Source organism: Carica papaya, chromosome 7, assembly GCF_054855325.1.
Source record: "Carica papaya isolate Zhongbai chromosome 7, ASM5485532v1, whole genome shotgun sequence".
Taxonomy (NCBI): domain Eukaryota; kingdom Viridiplantae; phylum Streptophyta; class Magnoliopsida; order Brassicales; family Caricaceae; genus Carica; species Carica papaya.
Window position 1 is genome coordinate 6,777,281 of NC_142315.1, and position 19,565 is coordinate 6,796,845.

Genomic DNA, 19,565 nt, shown 5'->3' on the forward strand with positions numbered 1-19,565 from the left:
GTAACTGTGTCTAATCCACATTCCTCACCTCTGTATTTTCTCCAAGAATTCCAATTATAAGCACCATCAGCTTGTGAGGACTGGCTGCTGGCTTCAATTGAATACATTTCTGGGCTAGGCTATACATGCTTTCCAACCCCTGAGGCCCACCCCACCCAACATACACCCCCACCCCACCCCGAAAGGAAAATGCTTTAGATTTTGATTAACATAGAGGAAATTGTAGGGTGCATTAGTCGTGTCCAATTGGTGTTCTCCAGATAGAGTTCAAGAAAAAACAAACATGTAATACCCATTAGCTACTAAAATATAAAAGTAACTCCAGATAACTCCAAATAGAAAACATAAATAGTAATTGCACAGTTTTCAATTGAAAATAGACTGGGAACAATCTCCGTATAATCCATGAGTTTCCAGAAGTGAAAAACACATAGCATTAAACATGTTTCCCAGTTTTCTCTTCTTGAAAAATGATTTTTCCATTGCAACTAAATTTATTGTCAATTATTTTTTCAAGAAACTGGAAAATAGAAAATCTTTTCAAAAAAATAATATAAAAAGAAAAACATCTCCTTGAACTGACCGTGACCTTGATATCAAAAATTAGAGATTTATGATAACATACAAACTTAATGTTTAAAAGTTCACAAGAATAAAAAGGGAAATATTTACCACTGTGAATGGCCTGACATAGAGAAGGTGAGAAACAAACAACTCTATCCAATTATATGTTGAAGTACAAAGACTATTGGAGTTTCCCATCAAGATTTTTAGCAGATTTCTCAAGCCCTCTCGAGTCTGATGATGAGCACATTGTAGCCAAAATCCACTGCACTCCAGCTTAGTTATTTGAGCTCGCCATTTCTCCCATGCCTGGGTGAGGGATCAGTAAAAAGTAAATAGGTATGTAATTAGGCAAGTACAAAATGAAAGGTTACTTAGCGAGTTCTGATACCTTCAGAAAATCAGCCTTGGCTTTAAAACATTGACCAAATTTTCCAGCTTCTAACTCGGGACGCATGCGTGGCATTTTGGAAATCAGGACAGCAACTGCCTCTACTAAACCATTTTCTATCTAATTAATCACAGTTAAAACAGACATGAGAGTAGGTACAGAATGCATTCATGTCTCACTGTAACATCATCAAGTTTTAAACATTTGATGGTAATATTTAATATGATTAGTTATAAACGAAAGCATGTCAAGAAAGCAACTGCCACATGCACGCAATAGCTCTTTATAGATCTCTTAACAACCTCACGAGTTCCAAGCTGATCCAATTGATAAGATCCATGCAAACGCAACATCTTAACCTGTAATTGAAAATAGAAAATATCTTCTTATCATGTTGCTCATCACTGTAAAACATAGAGAACCATTGAATGATCAGAACTAAGAGAGCCACGAAGCTACTCACTGAAATGTCCAGCCAACCAACTGCCAGTGTTGATGATAATACTTCCCAATATTTGCAATTATCCTCAATGACCTGCAGAACAAGCTCTTGAAATATAGTTATTACCACTTCATGCTATAACTCAATGAGCATTCAAAGAACTAAAAGGTTTTAAGATAGTTCATCAAATATATCATTAGCATTAATCACTTGAGCTACTTTTAAGTTAAATGAGCTCATAGCTACCAACCTTTCTATTCAAAATAAATGATTGAGGGAGCAGTAGTCATGGAATCAGACAAAGTTATAGCTTAGAATTCAGTCCCATCAAGTGGCATATCTTTACTAAAGCGTTCTTTTCCTATTATGAAAATATAATGAACATATAGTAACAGTGTACAATTACAGGCTGCCATATATGGTTAGACAAGAGGATACTCCAACTATATCACCATGAATCCAACAAAAAACTTCAGCAAAATGCAGAAAGATCTCACCATCTTAGTAAGAATTAATTAAACACAATGAATCCTCATTTTTTTAATAAAGAGGAATAAAAATGAAATAAAAACAGCATAACATAGTCAAACCTGTAATTTCAGAAGTTCTTTTTGAAAATATACAAGCTCTGAATGGACTGTTGGCTGCAGACTCGAGAAGAGACCATCATGATCCTGTCATGAGATTCGAGTATTAGTAAGATATAAGCAACTTAAGCATACATCTGTCGATCCAGGGGGCAGTACACATGTGCTTCTAAGTATTGTTAGCTGAATGATGATTAGCTGCGTCAATGAAGGTTACAAGTGCATCCAAACTGCATATATGTGTTAAAAATAACATAAAGGAAAAATATTTCACAGATATGGTTTGTAAAAGAGGGACCCATGGACTCAGCAAACAGAATATTAGCAATTAATAAAACTATTGTAACTTTGAATCTAGCTATCTGGAGCCTCTCTCTCTAGCATCTTTTTTTGTTACTAGCTTTGGATCGCCCACGGGGGCCGAAGCAACTACACCTACCTTCCCATCAAGCAAATACCTATTGGTGGAAATCTTTTGATATTGTTTTTAGAAGGCAAAATATGTGATATATTGAGGATACAGAAAACGGTTTCAGAAAACACTTTTCTACCTATTTCTTTGATGAGAAGATCAAATGCCTTTCTAAAACCATATGCAAGTTTTCTGGGTAAGGGGCCATAACACTTGAAGCAGGAAGCAGATAGAAAAGGACCAAGATTTGGTTTTCTTGCTGGGCAGAAGTAGGCACAACAGATTTTTGAAGCTGTGTGAGTGAAACAAAGGAGGCAAAAGGAGAATGCTGTTTACAGACGATTTCAAAGCCAATGGGTGGTGGAGATTTCTCTTAGCGGTCAGTGCGATGAGGACCAATATTCTTTGGCTTTTAGATTCTGTGATTCTTTCTAGAAACACAAACTGCAGAATCTGGTCCTTAGTAGTCTTTCTAGAAGCATTAGGTTTTTGTTTGGACTGCAGTCTTGGCTAGGCTAAATAACTAATGTCGTTCCTCATCATTTGGGGTTCTTGTGATGTGTTGTAAAGACACCGAGACTCATGACTACATATTCTGGTATTGTGATGTGGCTTGGAGAATATGGAAGCATATTCTTGATTTTTTTTTTTCTGAAATTAAGAGTATGAAATATATTAGTATAGGCACCAAAGGGGTGCAACCCACATACAACAATTGGCAACTCAGTCTTCATGGGACAAAAACTTCTAAAAGCCTCCATGACCACTGGTGAATGACCCATCAACCAAAACTTTAGGGTCCTAAATCATCTATTCTTTAGGATATCAAAACCTTTTGTTTATCAACACCATCACAAGTCCTGTTCCTTTCTTTCGAAACCGTCCATGAAATGGTGAGTGGAATCATACCAGCAAATAAACACATGCTTCTCAGATATTCCCACACCCACAACTCTTCTCTGACCGACCCTGTCATTACCCAATTAATCTCTAACGCCCTATATACCAAGATCCACAACTCAAATACTGTGGACACCATAACAACAGATTATTACAGCTCTCTTCCGCCTTCAGACACATAAAACACACATTCACCAACACTGCCCTCACTTTCTTAATTTATCAATGGTAAGAATGCACTCCCTACAAGCCTCCCAAGCAAAAAAAGACACACTGGGAGGGATTTTGACTTTCCATATCTGCTTGTGGGGAAACAACCCAGCATCATCAACTCTCATGACCAGCCAACAGTACCATGATTTTACAGTGAAAGAATCATTCTTGGTAAGCATCCATCACGGCCTGTCATTTTCACCATTAAGTGAAATGAGGGACAAAGTACGCAGCAACTTCTCATATTCTTGATACAATTGGTTTTCCTAGGTTTCCCCTCAGAAAATTGAGTCCTTCCTCTTCCCGATTCTGTTGGGTTCAATCATGAAGAGGAAGGTCAAGTCTCTTCATTGTGAGGCAATCTTTGCGTAAATGTGAGTACTTGGCTAGAGAAGAATGCAAGAATTTTTCAAAATTACAATTCACTTTTTACAATTTTGCGTGATAAAGTTTGCTTTTTGACTTCTCTTTGGACTAAGGCTAAAGGATGTCTTGAGGAATTCCTTTGTCGGTTTTGTATAGAGATAGATTGGCTATTCTTTCCATCGTTTAGCTAGTTCCACTCTTTTTTCTCTCTTTTTGGAGTCTTCTTCTTTTTTTTTTCTTCTGGAGGATCCTAATCCTCCATTTGTATCTCCTTTATCTCAATAAAATTTCTTCTTTTCTCTGTAAAGAAAAAAATGACATTTCAATCTCTGACAAACTCGATTTTCAAAGCATACTTACATCAATTTGTTATTCTCTTTCTTGATAACATTCTCATTTATAGTTGATCTTGGACAGAGATTTACATCACTTAAACGCAGTCTTTAATACCCTCAAGACTAACACCTCCTTTGCCAGAAGTACAACTTCGTTTTCACACCTTAGATCTCATATTTAGGCCATATGCCAAAAGGAAAGGCCCACGAGCACCATTATAACAATAGCATGCTCCAATGGACAGAACCAACCACCGTGGATACATTCAGGAGATTCCCAGGATTCAAGAGCTACTACAGAAACTTTGTGAAAGATTATGGTGTCATTTCAGACCATTAACGACAATGGTGAGAAAAAACTCTTTTCAGTGGACATATGATGCAGAACGTCGTAGTTATGCCTAAACAGATTAGAAATTATAATTCTACTAAATATAATATCAATCTGGAAACAATATAAAAGGCAATTGACCACAATCTTGGAAGAATTGAGACACTTGTGTGATGCACAAGCACCAATTCAGAATCTGCACAAGCCGCAGCTCCTAATAGAAGACTTGTTGAAGATAGTGCAATCAGCATTGCGAAGAAGGTAAAGGTCAAAACTCCTAATTTCCATGGAAGGGACCAATACTTTAATTGGTATTACATGTCAGATGTCAAGGAGTTTGATTTCTAAAAGTTAAATTGGTTAGCTATTAAAAAAGCCATGAACTATTAAGAAACCCATGAACTAAAATCATGGTTATCAATTCTAGGTTGAAGGTACAAGTCAGCCAACTCTTCTCTATGCATTCGTAACCTGAATTCAGCAATAAAGATGCTGCAGAATGGGTTAGCATTAGATTTCCTAAATAGTTTAAAATGTAATTATATTAACTATAAAACTACTATATTATTTAGAAATCGATATTATTGAGAAGTATTATTATAGTTTTATTAGCTTAAGATTTTATTCTTACTAGTATATTTCCTATTTGTATTGAAATTAGTATTCCTAATTATATTAGTTTACTATTTCTTAATTAAATTCAGCTTAGAAAAGGCTACTTGGAGATTATTATAAACAGTTTTGTAATTTCACTTACTAAAACATCCAGTATCCAATTCTATTTTGAAAGTTTTTCAATTTTCTGATAATATGATGCAATCAAACTCTTAATTGTGATGTTTAAGACTTTGATCAAGAGTACTTTAGCTAATCTACCAATTTATTGTCTCTCTATTTTAACCATCATGGCTAGCATTGCCACAAAACTTGAGAAGATTCAATGTAGGTTTCTTTGGGGAGATAAAGAGGGGGATAGAAAATATCATCTTGTCAGATGGGAGGAGGTAAAGAAAAATGTGAGGGAGGGGGGATTGTGTTTAAGATCCATTAAAGAAATGAACAATGCTCTTCATGGGAAGTGGTTGTGAAGGTTTCTCATCGAGAAAGAAAAGTTGTGGAGGAAGGTGGTGGTTGCGAGATGGGGGGATTGGGAGAAAGAGAGGGGTAGGAGGGGGGGATTCAGACCGCATGGTAAGAGTCTTTGGAGAAGAACGAGGGATGGCAGCAAAGAGTTACTGAATTACGTGGGTTGGAAGGTTGGAAATGAGGAAGAAATAAGCTTTCGGCAGGATGAGTGAGTTGGTGACTTCAAGTTAAAAGATCGTTTTCTTAGAAGTTTTGTGATTGCTGGCGGAAAGGAGGTTAAGGTGGAGAAAGCTTTCGGATCTGTGGGAGGTGATAGAAACTGGAGTGTTCAGGTTAAGAGAAATCTGCAAGATTGGGAGATAGAAGATTATAGTAACCTATTGCTCTGTTTGGATAACATAAAGCTGACTGAAAATAAAGATGAGGCTCTGGAAGCTGGGTGTTAACAGGGGCTTCTCAGTTAAGTCATTCTATAACAGATTATGCAAGAAGGAAGGGACACCGACATGAATGCACCTTTCAAGCTAATTTGGAAGACAAAAGTGCCACATAGAGTGGCTTTTTTTGCTTGGGAGACGGCAAAAGACAATATTTTGACTATTGACATGTTAAAGAGAAAAGGAAACACTATAGTGAGTAGATGCTATTTTTGTAAAGCTGAAGAGGAATCGTGTTCTCATTTATTACTGGGCTGTCTAGTAATTTACAGCATTTGGTTTATGGTTTTTGGGTTGCTGGGTTTGAATTGGATCATGGCTGGGAATACTAGCAGGGAACTGTGGGCTTGGACGAGTTATTGTAAAAAAAATGTACTTTTTCCTTATTCTACTCACCATTTTTTGAGCTGTGTGGAAGGAAAGAAATGCAAAGGCTTTTGAGGGTATTGAATCTAATTTTGTAAATATTAGGGATAGATGGTTTTATACTTTTAGATTTATCTTATTAGATCACAACGTTCATGATTGGGAAGACATTGGCTTAGTTATTGACTACTTGACAGATATGTAACTAGTTCGTATACAAGTGCTATCCCATTAATATTTTTATTAATAATCTTTCTCACTTTTATTTTAAAAAAAAAATGTGTAAGAAACCTAAGGTGTAATTTCTAGGGTTTTTATCACCAAATCCCTAATTGGACAAATCAATCTTATTTGTCCTACATCAATTTGGTATTAGAGTTAAAAGAATCCTACACTCATATCTCTAAACCTTGCACCCAAAAAGATCCAACACCATCTAGAAACAAAAAAAAAATTGTTAAGGGAACCCTAAAACGGCTATCAGAATTGTTCACCAGCCACCACCTAGAGGCGGTCGACATTGCCACTAACACCAGCTCTAGAAGCTCCCAATTGGACGACTCCCGGAGCCCCAGTACAAAACTTCACTAGAAACTGCCACACTTGCCGGCACAAGCTCTGACAGTTGTTGCCTCTCATGAAGTCGAACTTCTGCACTGTCGTGTCCTACACTAGCCTCTGATTTGAAACAGCACCTACAATTGAGCCGACTACTAAACAACTATCTCTATCCAGACTAAAAGCCAGCACTTTGACCCCACGCGTGCGCACCCATGAGTGGACCTTTTTGTATTGTACTATGTTTTGACTTTTGAACCGTGTCTGACCAGATTGGTTCCCTTTGATTAACTTATCCCCTCCCAGACCAGTTTTCAACAGTTTAAAAGGAGTATTTTTGTCTACTCTTCTTATTTTGTAGTCTCCTTTGATTTGTGATAGAAAAAGTTCAAAACATGCAGAGTTGTGAAGACAAGAATGAGTAATAATTTAAAGATGATTTTTTAAAAATAATAATAGTATAATATTGATATTAACAGTGGTACCAAGGGGGTACCCCTTGTATATAAGATATTTACATGTTAGTTAATAGATCAATGACTTTTCCAAAATCATTTAGAGATGATATGATTGACAAGTTTTTCTTAATATTTCAAAAAAAAAAGTCTTTCTTGATTGTAATTAAGCACGATTATGCAATCGAAGTATAAAAAAATAAAAAATATTCTCCAATTTTCCAAATCGTAACCCACTATGCAAATAAATATAAGAAACTTTTCATTTATGAAGAATATTGCAGAAGTCTTGTTTCCATATTTACAGTTGAATGATTCAACCTTTGGACACAACTGCACCCACAACCACACAGACTACATTGGATGAATAAATCGAGCATTTAGGTAACTCAACAAAGTCTTATTATGTTTATCATGGTACTTCCAATGATCCAATCCTGTGTCATATAGCTCCTTTGATGTTCACACATACTTTTATTAGGTCAACCTTGGGTTTGTGAAAAGCAAAGCACAATGAGATTACTACACTTATCATTTTATGCATGGCGTAAAAGATATAATTTTAAAGTCTCTGATTATAGAATACAAGAATAAATATGAATATCAAAAAACACTTGTAGTTAGTGGAAAAGATAAAGAAAAAGAGCCCCTCGAAGTTGATAAACGAGAAAAACTGCCAAATCTACCTTAAGACTAAAGGTTACTATGGTAAAATTTAAAGAGGACCCTCTCTGCCATTAGAGCAAATTTTAAAGAGGTAGGGATTTGAAATTCTACAGTGGCTAGGCTCGAGAAGCGTTTAACAGGATGGAAGAGAGCTCTCCTCTCAAAAGGGGGTAGACTCACTGATGTAAACCAAGGAGGCATGGCAACCCGTGAGCAAGGAGGGACCTGCAGGTTCAGGGAATCCCGTGGGACAGAGAATTCCCACAGCGTGAAGGATTCTCACAGCCACTTAGAGAGCTTGAACTCCTGCGGGCTTTAGGAGAGCCTGGACTCCCGTAGGCTTGAGGATGGCTCGGTGATGTGAGCATTGACATGGATCAAATTGGCAAAGAAGATATTTCAATGCCAATTGGGCCCATTACAAGGGAGAGAGCTAAAAGATTACAAATCTTCCAACTTTTTATCTAAGCGTGGATCAATGAGGAAGATCAGTTTGGACCAATTAAAGAAGCATAAGAAAAGATGACAACATGGCCATTAACCCAAAAGTATAATAGTACATTACATTTACCCCAAATGCAAGAGGAAAATAAACAACAAAAGAGAAAAATTTTGCAAGACATGAAAAGGAAAATTCTCATGAAATTTTATTTCCTAATCATGTGAAAAATCTTCATAATTAAAAATCAACAAAAAGGAAAAATTGCTCCTAAATTGCAAACTATCTTGAAAAAGAGAAAAACTCCTTAAATGTCAAATCTCGGGGAAAAGAAAAATATTTTGACAAAATATCTTCCCCTAAATCAGGCATAATTAATTAAAATATTTTCTATTTAAAAATTTTTTCTCATAGAGAAATCATATCTATCCTATTTTAGTTGTAATTTTCTTAACTTTTGCTAGTTTTCCATTCTAATCTAAATTTAATTTCCTATATAATTTCTACCATTAATTAAGAGATTAGTTTTTCCTTTATTATTCGCATGGTCTACACTATAAATAGACATTCAATTTAGAGTTATAATTCAATTCAAAATTTTCAACTTATTAATAAAATTCAGATATTCTTATTTTAAGCTTTCAAGATTGCAAGAATGAGTGAGTGAGTCTTTGACCAACTTGTTATGGTAGGAATTTGGATCACTTATCGAGATAAGTCTCGTGACGTCTTTTCAATTCTAATTCTTTATTTCTTTCCCAATTATCTTAGTTTTCACTCCCCTATTGGATACGGATCAAGTAGGGAGGATTTGTTTAGGATTTTGAATTTCTGATTGCTGATGTATATGCGGAGTTTTGGATTCTATTGTTGATCTCGGGTTCCACATCACTTGGACTCCCACGGACTTTAAGAAAGCTTGAGCTCCCACGAGCTTGAGGTGTACTTAGACTCCTACAAGCTTGAGGAGTCCCACGAAAAGGAGAAAGGCTTCGGTTTGGTGCAAGCCCTTGCCTATTCGGCCTTAAAGGGTTGTGGCATGCTTCACACAAGCGACCATGTGTGAATCCCGTGATTCACATGCTTGGCTGAGAGGTGGAGAGGAAAAAGAGTCTCACCCGCATGGTTAACTCTTTCCCGCGAGGGACTCTTCCTCCCTAATTCTTCTCTCACTCAACTTCGGCAATAAAAGTCCTTTCTAGGATTATGGAGGGTGGCAAGAATAGTGTTGGAGACCGATTATCCTTCTAGAGTTCAAAGAGGAATCATTGTTCAAGAATTAATTAAATAAAGGAGCTGGAATCAACAAGAAAAAAGGAAAGCTCAAAGTCCATCCTTTCTGATTTCACACATGGGAATTATCTAAGGATAGGATTTGTTTTTTACTTCAATTAAAGCACTTTGTAAGGCACCTTCAACTCAACTTCTACAACAACAATTAATTAAATATTAAAAAACAAATTCAAAATAAAGATAACATGGAGAATTCAGCCACAACACTTCTTTGCTTCAAGAGAGAAGAATTTTAGTTCTATTTAATTTATGCAATTTCAATAATTATTTTCAGTGTTTCCTAGATAAAGTTGTATTAAGACTTTCATTAGGATTTTACTTTTGAATTCAATTAAAATTAAATCGGTGAAAGCCTATATAAATGTCTCACCCTTAGCTTATTATTTACAATTTTCAGAATTAATAAAATTTCAAATTTATTACTTTTATCTTTTGCTAATTGTGATTGCTCTTTGGGAGGTTTTTCAACTGTCTCGTTGAGTTAGGAATTGAATCTACTTATTGAGATATTCTCGTGACGTCTTTTCAATTCTATTTCTTATTTCCAGTTACCTTACTTCACCATCGCATTGCTGACTGGGTCAAGTAGGGAAGGTTTATTAGAGATTTAAGTTTTATGCATACTAATGTTATATGTCGGGTTTCGAATTGCATCATTGATTCTGAGTTACGCATACTCACACTTATCAAAAGCACTCTTGAAAATTTGTTTGTGTATTACATGTCTCTATTGCCATTCCAATTAGTTTGGCCAAAAAATTAGAAACTATTAAACGTAGATTTCTTTAGGGGTGACTCGAAGGAAGGAATAAGATACCATTTGGTGGCATGGTATGAGATTGAAAGACCATTTTCACAGGGTGGATTTGGATTCAATCCATGGTGGAGTTGAACATGACTTTATAACGAAAATGGTTATGGAGGTTCATGTTGGAAGAGCGGGCACTATGGAGAAGGGTGATTGAGGCGAAGTTTGGCACTGATGATAGAGGGTGGAGTACCAAGGCGATATCCAGACTACATCGAAAGGGTTTATGGAAGAAAATTGGAATGGATAGGGACAAGCTCTGCATCTACAATATGTAGAAGTTTGGCAAAGGGCCACAGAGTTAGAAAATAGCTTAACCCGTGGATAGAGGGTGGGACCTTAATAGAACAATATTCTCATATCTTTGATATTAAACAACAGAAGGATATCCTTATTTGTGATTCTTTCAGAGATGTTGGGGGGAGGAAGAAAGGAAGTGGCATATTAACGTGATTAGAAATCTCAATGATTGGAAGGTTAACGAGTATGAGAATCTTTTCAACATGCTAAAGTGCACAACTCATTGGAGGGAAGCAATGATTCCCCGGTGTGGAGACTTGCAATCAATGGGATCTTTTTTATTAAATCATTAAATAACTTTTTAACCAAAAAAAAAGTTCTAGTGTCAAATTCTCATCCAAATAGATTAGGAATGCTAGAATCCCGCCAAGAATGTTATTTTTCGCATGGGAAGCTAGGAGGGAACATATTTTAATGATTGACAATTTGATGAGACAAGGCAAAATTATGGTGAATAGATGTTATCTATGTCAAAGCATTACAGAATCTTCTAATCACCTTCTTCTTTGGTTTCTGGTGACTTGAAAGATTTGGATGATGGTTTACAAGTTGTTGAGAATCAATTGGGTGATCGCTAGTTCGATTAAGAGATGAAATATGGGCTTGGAAAGGACTTATAAGTGAAGGAAACATGCGAACATCATTCTTCTTACTATTTTATAGGTGGTTTGAAAAGAAAGAAATAAAAGAGCTTTTGAGATGATAGATGGTGATAATGAGTTTGACATGGTTATGAATGGGTGGTTCCAACTTTGGGTTTTTTGTTGAATCATCCTCTTTATTCCACGGAGAATTTAGGGAATCTTATTGATATTTTAATAGGTATATAAATATTTGTATACAAGTTGGCACCTTCTTAGTATCCGTTATTAATGTTATTTCACATTTTTTATTTCAAAAAAAAATAAAGATACTAAGGTTATTCAAAATCTTTCACTACCTATGGAGACTAATATAGAAGGTCAATACGAGGAACCTAAGCCAATAATTGGACCTAATGATGTTCAAGTCAAGGATAAAGTTGAAACGCAAATTGGTCAATACGTTGATTTTATCCTACAATCAAGACTTTAAACTCTAAAGAATTACGTGCTTTCATCATATTTGCTACTGAAAAAAACAACCAAACACAAAGGTAGCTAAGTTTTCGTGAGAAAGATCGAAGATCAAGGTTTTACATCAATTACCATTTCAAAACTCGTGGACAATTTTCTCCAACAATAAGAGAATGATGAAGAATGGGTTAGCATTAATTTGCAAAATAGTTTAAAAATTATAATTATATTAAATGTAAAATCACTATACTTTTTAGAAGTCTATACTATTGAAGAGTATTATAGTTTTTGTAACTTCAAATTTTATTCTTTTTGGAATATTTCTTATTTGTATTATGATTATTGCTAGTTTTATTAGTTTACTATTTATTAGTTTAATTTTATTTCGAAATACTATTTAGAAATTATTATAAATAACTTAATAATTTTACTTATTCAAGCATTCAGTATTCTATAATATTTTGAGAGTTTCTCAATTTTTTGGTTATGTAATGCAATCAAAATCTTGAGCATGATACTTACAACTTCATAAATGTGATGTATAGATGTGATGTCTAGGGTTTTTATCCCCAAATCCCTAATTGGACAAATTAACATATTTTTCCTACATCAAAAGATTCAAAATTATCTCTCATGGATCCAGAGTACCTAACTCTAAGAGATCGATTCTCTTGGGGTCCTTAATAATGCCAACATTATATTTGGGTAAAGAAGATAGAATATTAAGCAAAATGTTCTGTTTTTAAAATGATAAAAAAACAATATTTTCGTTATTCGGATAAGGATTGGGTAATATTTTGTTTATTTTATTTCATGAAAGAAAGAAAATGATTAGATTATGAGAAAATAGTTAATGATACTGTTTATTATAAATGACAAGTTAGTATATAAAGATAAAATAAACAATTTTTCAAAAAAATTTAAGTCCTTTCCTTTTTCTTTATTTTCTCCTAATTTAGAGAAATTAAAAAAAAAGTTAAAGAGTATAAATTAAAGGGAGGGATCCTCACTGTTCAGTATTTCCTCTAATAATTATTATATTTTTATCCAAGTATATTCCATCCATTCTTTTCTTTTTCCTTCACTTCCCTCAAATTCAAATATAGTGCCTACTTAGATCACAACAGGAGGAAATCTACAACATAAGGAACCTGCTTGATTCAAGATTTCAGTCTTAACAATCAGCAACTGACAGGCTTCCTATATATTCTCAAAAATAAATGAAAGACATCTAGTTAATATATTTTCGAAGTTGGAAGAGCAATACTTACAGCTAGCCAATCAACAAGTCGTTCAGGTAGCCATGTGTGAGACATCTTGTCTGCATAGAAAATTTCCATCAGCTTCCACGCAGCCTTTAAACATGTTGGTTCTTCAACTCTCTAAGATCCAAGAAAGGATTTAAACGGGACAAAGATGACTTAGATGAGAGCGCCTCTTCAATCATAGTAATTGAACTTGTACAATGGAGGGTCAACCAAAGTCAAGAAGGAATATAGGCCTCATATGAAGACTACAAAAGACTTACCTTTAAAACTCTCTTTGGGTCTTCAATTACGGGGCCAGGAAGCACTGTTGGATTACCGAGGAGTGCGTTTATGTCTTTGCTGTACTCTAGAACGTACTCCCACCTAATTACATAAATTTTGACCTTTCAATTAATACAGAATGTTATTTAAACAGAACTTTAAATTTGGATTAACAACTTATATTTGTCTTTCAAATGGAATTAGCTCTTCTTTTTTTTATTGAGATAAAAAGTATAATATAGTTCATTTATTCACAAACACCATGAGGATGACAATCCATATACGAAAGATATTTACATATCAGTTAGAATATCAATAAGATCCAGAAAATCCTCCATTATATAAAAAGGATGACTCATAATAAAAAAACTCAGGGTTTTAAACCATCTATCTCTAAACCTATCGAAATCATCTTCCACCCCCTCAAAAATTCTCTTATTCCTCTCCTTTAATCCATCCAAAAAATAGTAAGAAGAATGAGACTTACATGTTTTTTCAATCCACTAATACCCTTCCAGGTTCAAATCCCTCACCGACCTAGCCATCAAGCAATTGATTCCCAGTAACCCATAAGCCATGATCCACAATTTATACACAAGTGGGAATCAAAGAAAGATATGATTACAAGACTTCGTCTCCCCTTACATAAAAAACATCCATTAACCAATATTTTCTCATTTCTTATCAGTTTGTTAATAGGATACACCAACGACCTGCTTCCCACACAAAAAAAAAACAACTCTAAATAAAGCATTAACCTTTCAGATTTGTCAAAAAGGAAATCTAGCATCTATGACCTCATTTTTAATCAAATAATTATAGAATTACCCGACCAAGAAAGACCCTCTAGCATTAAGTCTCCAAATTGGTTGCTCGATACTCTTGTTGATTGTGTAGTAGAGGGTGTATGGAGAAGAGTCTCATAACCATTAACTTGCTAATCATTCCCCTCTCTTGTTTTGACTCTATACGACCCATGAACAAATAGCATAGATTTGGGAAACTATTCTCTAACTAATACCCCTCTTAACCAAGCATCATGCTAAAAACTAAATTTGTTCCCACTATCAACCCTCCAACTGATACGATCATGGAAATTTATTCCTTTCAATGCATATTTTTTCCACATCTCTTTCTCATGAGCCGAGCTAATATTCTGGTGTACCACCCTCTATCCATGGTTCCAAACTTCGCCTCAATCACCCTCCATTAGGGGATACCGTTTTCGTTCATGAATCTCCAGAGTCACTTCCTTTGTAAGGCCAAATTCACCTCCACAAAAGATCTCAACCCGAAATCTCCCTGGTACATAGACTTTTTAACCTCATCGCATGCCAGCAAATGATACTTTTTCCGATCCAACGAGTCATCATATAGGAATCTACACTGCATTTATTCTAGTTTCTTGTCTACACTCGCAGAGATGTCAAAACGAACATATAATAGATGGGGATATTTGTCATCATTTTTCTAGTATCCCCCTTTACACAAGAAGTTTCTCTTCTATCCAACCGATCTCTCCTCAAACTCGCTACCACAAGATTCCAAGTGGTCAAATCTTTATATTTAACCCCCAATGGTGACCCGAATTATTTAATAAGCAATTCCACACTTTTACACCTCATACCTCTCGCCAACGCAGAAGCGTCCCTCCCATCACCCGATCTCACCAACTCAGACTTGTCTAAATTAATATTGAGTCTAGAAACCCTTGAAAACTCAACAAAATACATTGCATAAGGTCATGATGAAACCATAAGGTCCAAGCCTTTATCTTTCCTACATTGCATGAATCCCTCAAGAATATCCTCCTCAATCAACTCTCTTTCAATCGATTCTCAACTCTGCTCATCCAAAGACATGAAGGTCATACCATCTAACTTGGGCTTCCAATTGAACTTCTCATGATATAACCTACATAAGAATTCTATGAGACTTTGTCTCAGTGCTCATTATCCTTCACTAATCGGCCATCTATCTTGATCTCTTCCACATAATTGATCTTCATGTGGAAATTTGACATGCAGTTGAAGAATTTTGTGTTTCTATCCTCCTCCTTTATCCATCTAGCTCTCGATTTTTATCTCTTCGAGATCTCCTCCATTTATAATCTATTTGTCAATTCAAACTTTATAGATTACTAGTGAGTCAAGTCTTTGGTTGACAAACCACTCTTCCCCTCCATCCTATCAAGGGTCTCTATATCTTATAGTAGAGATTGAGTGATCATACCTTCAACCCTCCCCACTCCTCGCACCACTTCTTAATTTCAGGATTCGCCACCTTCATCTTTTTTTTTTTTTTTAAATATCGCCACACTCATCTTCTGATCCACTTTAACGCTAGTCTTATCATCCACCCTTACCCCTCTCCACCATTCAATGATCTTGTCACATAAAACAATAATTCTTTACCATTTATCCTCGAACCTGGAAGGACAAGGACCATATTTAATTCAATTGGAAGTTAGGTAATGGGAACATGATCAAAGATAGTGTGTTGCAAAAGTTGTTGACACAAATTCGTTAGTTATAATTAGCAAGAAACTAACACCAAGAACCTATCAATTCTAGAACAAATCGAGTTGAGTCTCTGATTGGACTACATCCATTTACCTTCCATTAGGGGTAAATCCAGTAGTTCAAACCTGTGTAAAGTCTCCTTAAATTTGTCAGCGTAAACCTTCTAGAAATGTTCTTTGGATCTCTCTTGTCTACTTAAAACTATGTTAAAATCTTCTCCAACAATTCACAAAAAATCTCATTTCTGCTTGCAGTCATCCAAATCCTTCCACAACAAATCTTTCTCTTTCTTTTCACCTCTGTTGTACATACAAATAAATGCCCACCTCCACTCATGTCTACGATCTTCAAATAGGTACAAAATAGAGCATTCTCCCAACATCATCTCACAATTAAGTACCCCTCGCATTCCTATAACCAAAATCCCTCCAGAATACCCCATAGATGGTATATCTTTCCAACCTATCTCCTTAGTCTTCCAAAGGCCACGTACAATCCTATTTGAAATAGATTCCATTTTAGATTTCAAAAGCTAGATCATATCATGTTTTCATCTATTCATACAATCCCTTATCACATATCTCTTTTGTGATCATCTATTCTCCTAATATTTTAAGAGCTAATCTGACCGAATATAATTTAAGTATTCCCAATCACCCGTTCTCCCTTTTTTCCCCCTTCCGCAAATTGTCATAACTTATGCTTGATTCCAATCCTATCAACTCTCTAGAACACTCCACTCTCCATTTGCTTTTTGCTATGGATTTTATCCTCTCCCCTCTCACTTTCTCCTTCTCTCTTTTTTCTATCTCTTTAAAGAGCATCATAGCATGTTCCTCTTAACCTTCAAAAAGTGACCCCCAAGTATACTACTAATCCGCTTGAAGTTTTGGAGTACCCATCTAGAGTTTTCTTCCTCAATCAAATCCCTCATATTTCCTCTCATCTCCTCCTCCACTGTCACGTCCTCCTCTTGCACCACAGCCCTTTTGTTCTACCCAAACATTTCTACAGCCACATCAAACACCATCAAAACCACCACCAGTGGCCAGGCAGATCCCCCTCCATCCTTCTCGACCACCTCACATTCATTTAAAATGGCTTCAGCTTATATTACCTCCTCCTTACCCGATCCTTCCTCCCACCAAGTTCCGCTAGACTCTCCCTCTCCTCTGTTGACCTCTCCGCCATTGGATCTAAATCCATCATCATAGCCATGCAGTGATTCTCCCGCTCTCCCCCTATTGGCAACACGGGTTTTAACTTCTCATACCGAGCCACAAGTGGACCCGGACCTAGATTTCTAGCCTGTTTTGCTGGCTCGGCCTGCTTGATCCATTTCCCCTTCTTGGCTGTTGTGAATCAACTCTTCATTTTTCTAACTAATTAAGAAATGCACATAAGGTGAATACCACCAACCTCCTTCTCAGCAAGGCTGATTGCTTTGCTAATCTAATGACAACATGCCGGGAGCTAAGGAAGCTGAAATTACTATGTACAGATTTAAACACCGAGTAAGAGAGCCCTATTCAACTAAAACCAATAAAACAAATAGTTTTCAGTTATTAGCCTGTCACTATCCACATTCTAGAAAACGAAATAAACTACAAAAAACAGCAGAAGAAAGGCCAATTTTCTCTTGCTTTCCGCATCTTTCCTTGCTTTCTCGCCAACCAAACAAATTAAATAAATTATTATTTTTAAAAAATCGGAAACAAAAAACAGAAGCCTTAAATTACTGACCAATCAACATGGTAAGGAGAAATGCTCATGGACATATTGGACAGCGACGACACAGAGTTTTTCCTGCTCTGAAGAAGCGCGAAGGGTGAGACTGATCCGTAGGCGATCATACGCCACTTATCGTTGCTGATCTCTCCATCCCCGCTTGCAAGCCTCACCTCCACCACCTTCCCGCCGGTTCTATCATCCCCTTCACTGCCAGAATCGTTTCCTGACTTCGACACCCCGAAAACTGAGACACGGAGGGCGTTGCCGCGGGACCAGGAAATAGAGATGCGAGATATGGGAGAGTTAAGGCCATGCTGGAGAGGGTATACAGTTACAGGTTGGGCCTCCACCGTAAACGGCAGCAACGCGCCTCCGCCGGAGTCCGACGCGACGCCCGGCATTTGTAGCTGGCTCGGAGATGGTTAGGGTTCTTGGGGGTTTTGAAGGAAATGGGCAGACGCGTGAGTACACACTGCAGTCTTGAGTAGCAGAGGAAGTGTTAGAATGAATTTTAAAGCAAAACGAACCGTTTTATTTAATGAATAATATTCATCTTTCCGGGGCAACGTTTCGTCCCGCCAAAATTTGTTTTTCAGTCATGCTGGCTTTTTTAAGGAAATTAGATTTCGGCATGAAAGTTAAAAAAGAAAATTTTGTTTAGACCAAAATACTCTCTTACATATTCAAATAAACTGTTTTATCGATTCCTTTTTTTTTTTTATCCATTGAGACTACTTTTTTAATATGTCTATATATATTTATAATACACACGTGATTGATATAACATAATTCATAAAGAGATTTTAAAAATATGTATTTATTATCAATTTTGTAGGGTTACAAATAATTCTTCTTCAAAATAACAATTATCAATATGACAATCAGACGTAAGAAAATTTGATGCAAAAATTAATTTATTTCTTTTTTATTAAATTATAAAAAATAACAAAAAATTAGAATTACATATCATTTAAAAATAATGCAGTCATAACATGATTGAAATATATCTTTATAAAATTCTTAATTTTCTGATCTATTTCTCTATTATGTATAAGTATTTTAAAACTTTAGCTGATAGAAGATTTATATAAAAGGAAAATTTGTGCTCATTTTATAAATAAGAAAATATGATAAAACACATTAATGATAATTAAATGTGTTGATAACTATTTTTATTATTATATTTTATGAGATATAATAATTTTATAATTTTTTTTTTTAAATTACTATTTCATTAATGTATATTGTTATTTATTATTTAAAATGTCATTTTAGTTGATTTCAACCATTATAAATAGATGAGAAAATAAAATATTAAATTAGTGGATTATATATTTAATTATTATAATTAACATAAAATATAAGACTTAGCCCTAAGTTAAATCCTAAATAAGATGCTTTGTTGAATCACATGGTAGTTTGCAGTATAAATTTAAATAATAAAATTAACTGCATCTAAAACCACAATTTAGTATGTTTAAGTAAATCACAAATTCTTAATTAAATAGCAGCTAATAAATTCTTATAATTTGACTTACACTGTTTCAATTGCATACTTAAAATTTTATACTCAGAGATTTTCACCATATCTAACTGCAGTATAAGTAAACAGATTTACAATTTTTGTTTCTTAATTTGTTACAAAGATAACCTAATTGGAAACTAAATATTTTTCCATGTTTGCCTCCTTTTAAACAACTTCACTTTTCTCTCTTTTTTCTTTTTACTTTTCTATTCTTTTCTGTCTTTAAAGTTTCATTCTTTTTTAATTTGAGACAA

The 19,565-nt window shown here is 35.3% G+C and overlaps 1 protein-coding gene across 2 annotated transcripts in view; it reads right to left on the reverse strand.

The window, feature by feature from the left end:
* The window catches only part of LOC110807826 (nuclear pore complex Nup85-like protein), a 34,763-nt gene extending 16,468 nt beyond the window's left edge, over nt 1–18,295 (reverse strand). For both annotated transcript variants that reach the window (XM_088208271.1, XM_088208270.1), the window contains exons 1-9: nt 17,799–18,295; nt 13,533–13,635; nt 13,276–13,386; nt 1,988–2,071; nt 1,419–1,490; nt 1,258–1,314; nt 956–1,075; nt 673–873; nt 29–139 (exon numbers count right to left, since the gene is read on the reverse strand). In XM_088208271.1, coding sequence (XP_088064397.1) covers nt 29–139; nt 673–873; nt 956–1,075; nt 1,258–1,314; nt 1,419–1,490; nt 1,988–2,071; nt 13,276–13,386; nt 13,533–13,635; nt 17,799–18,187 — 1,248 coding nt within the window. In that variant the 5' untranslated portion in view covers nt 18,188–18,295. The remainder of the gene's footprint in view (nt 1–28; nt 140–672; nt 874–955; nt 1,076–1,257; nt 1,315–1,418; nt 1,491–1,987; nt 2,072–13,275; nt 13,387–13,532; nt 13,636–17,798) is intronic.
* Between the last annotated feature and the right edge of the window lie 1,270 nt (nt 18,296–19,565).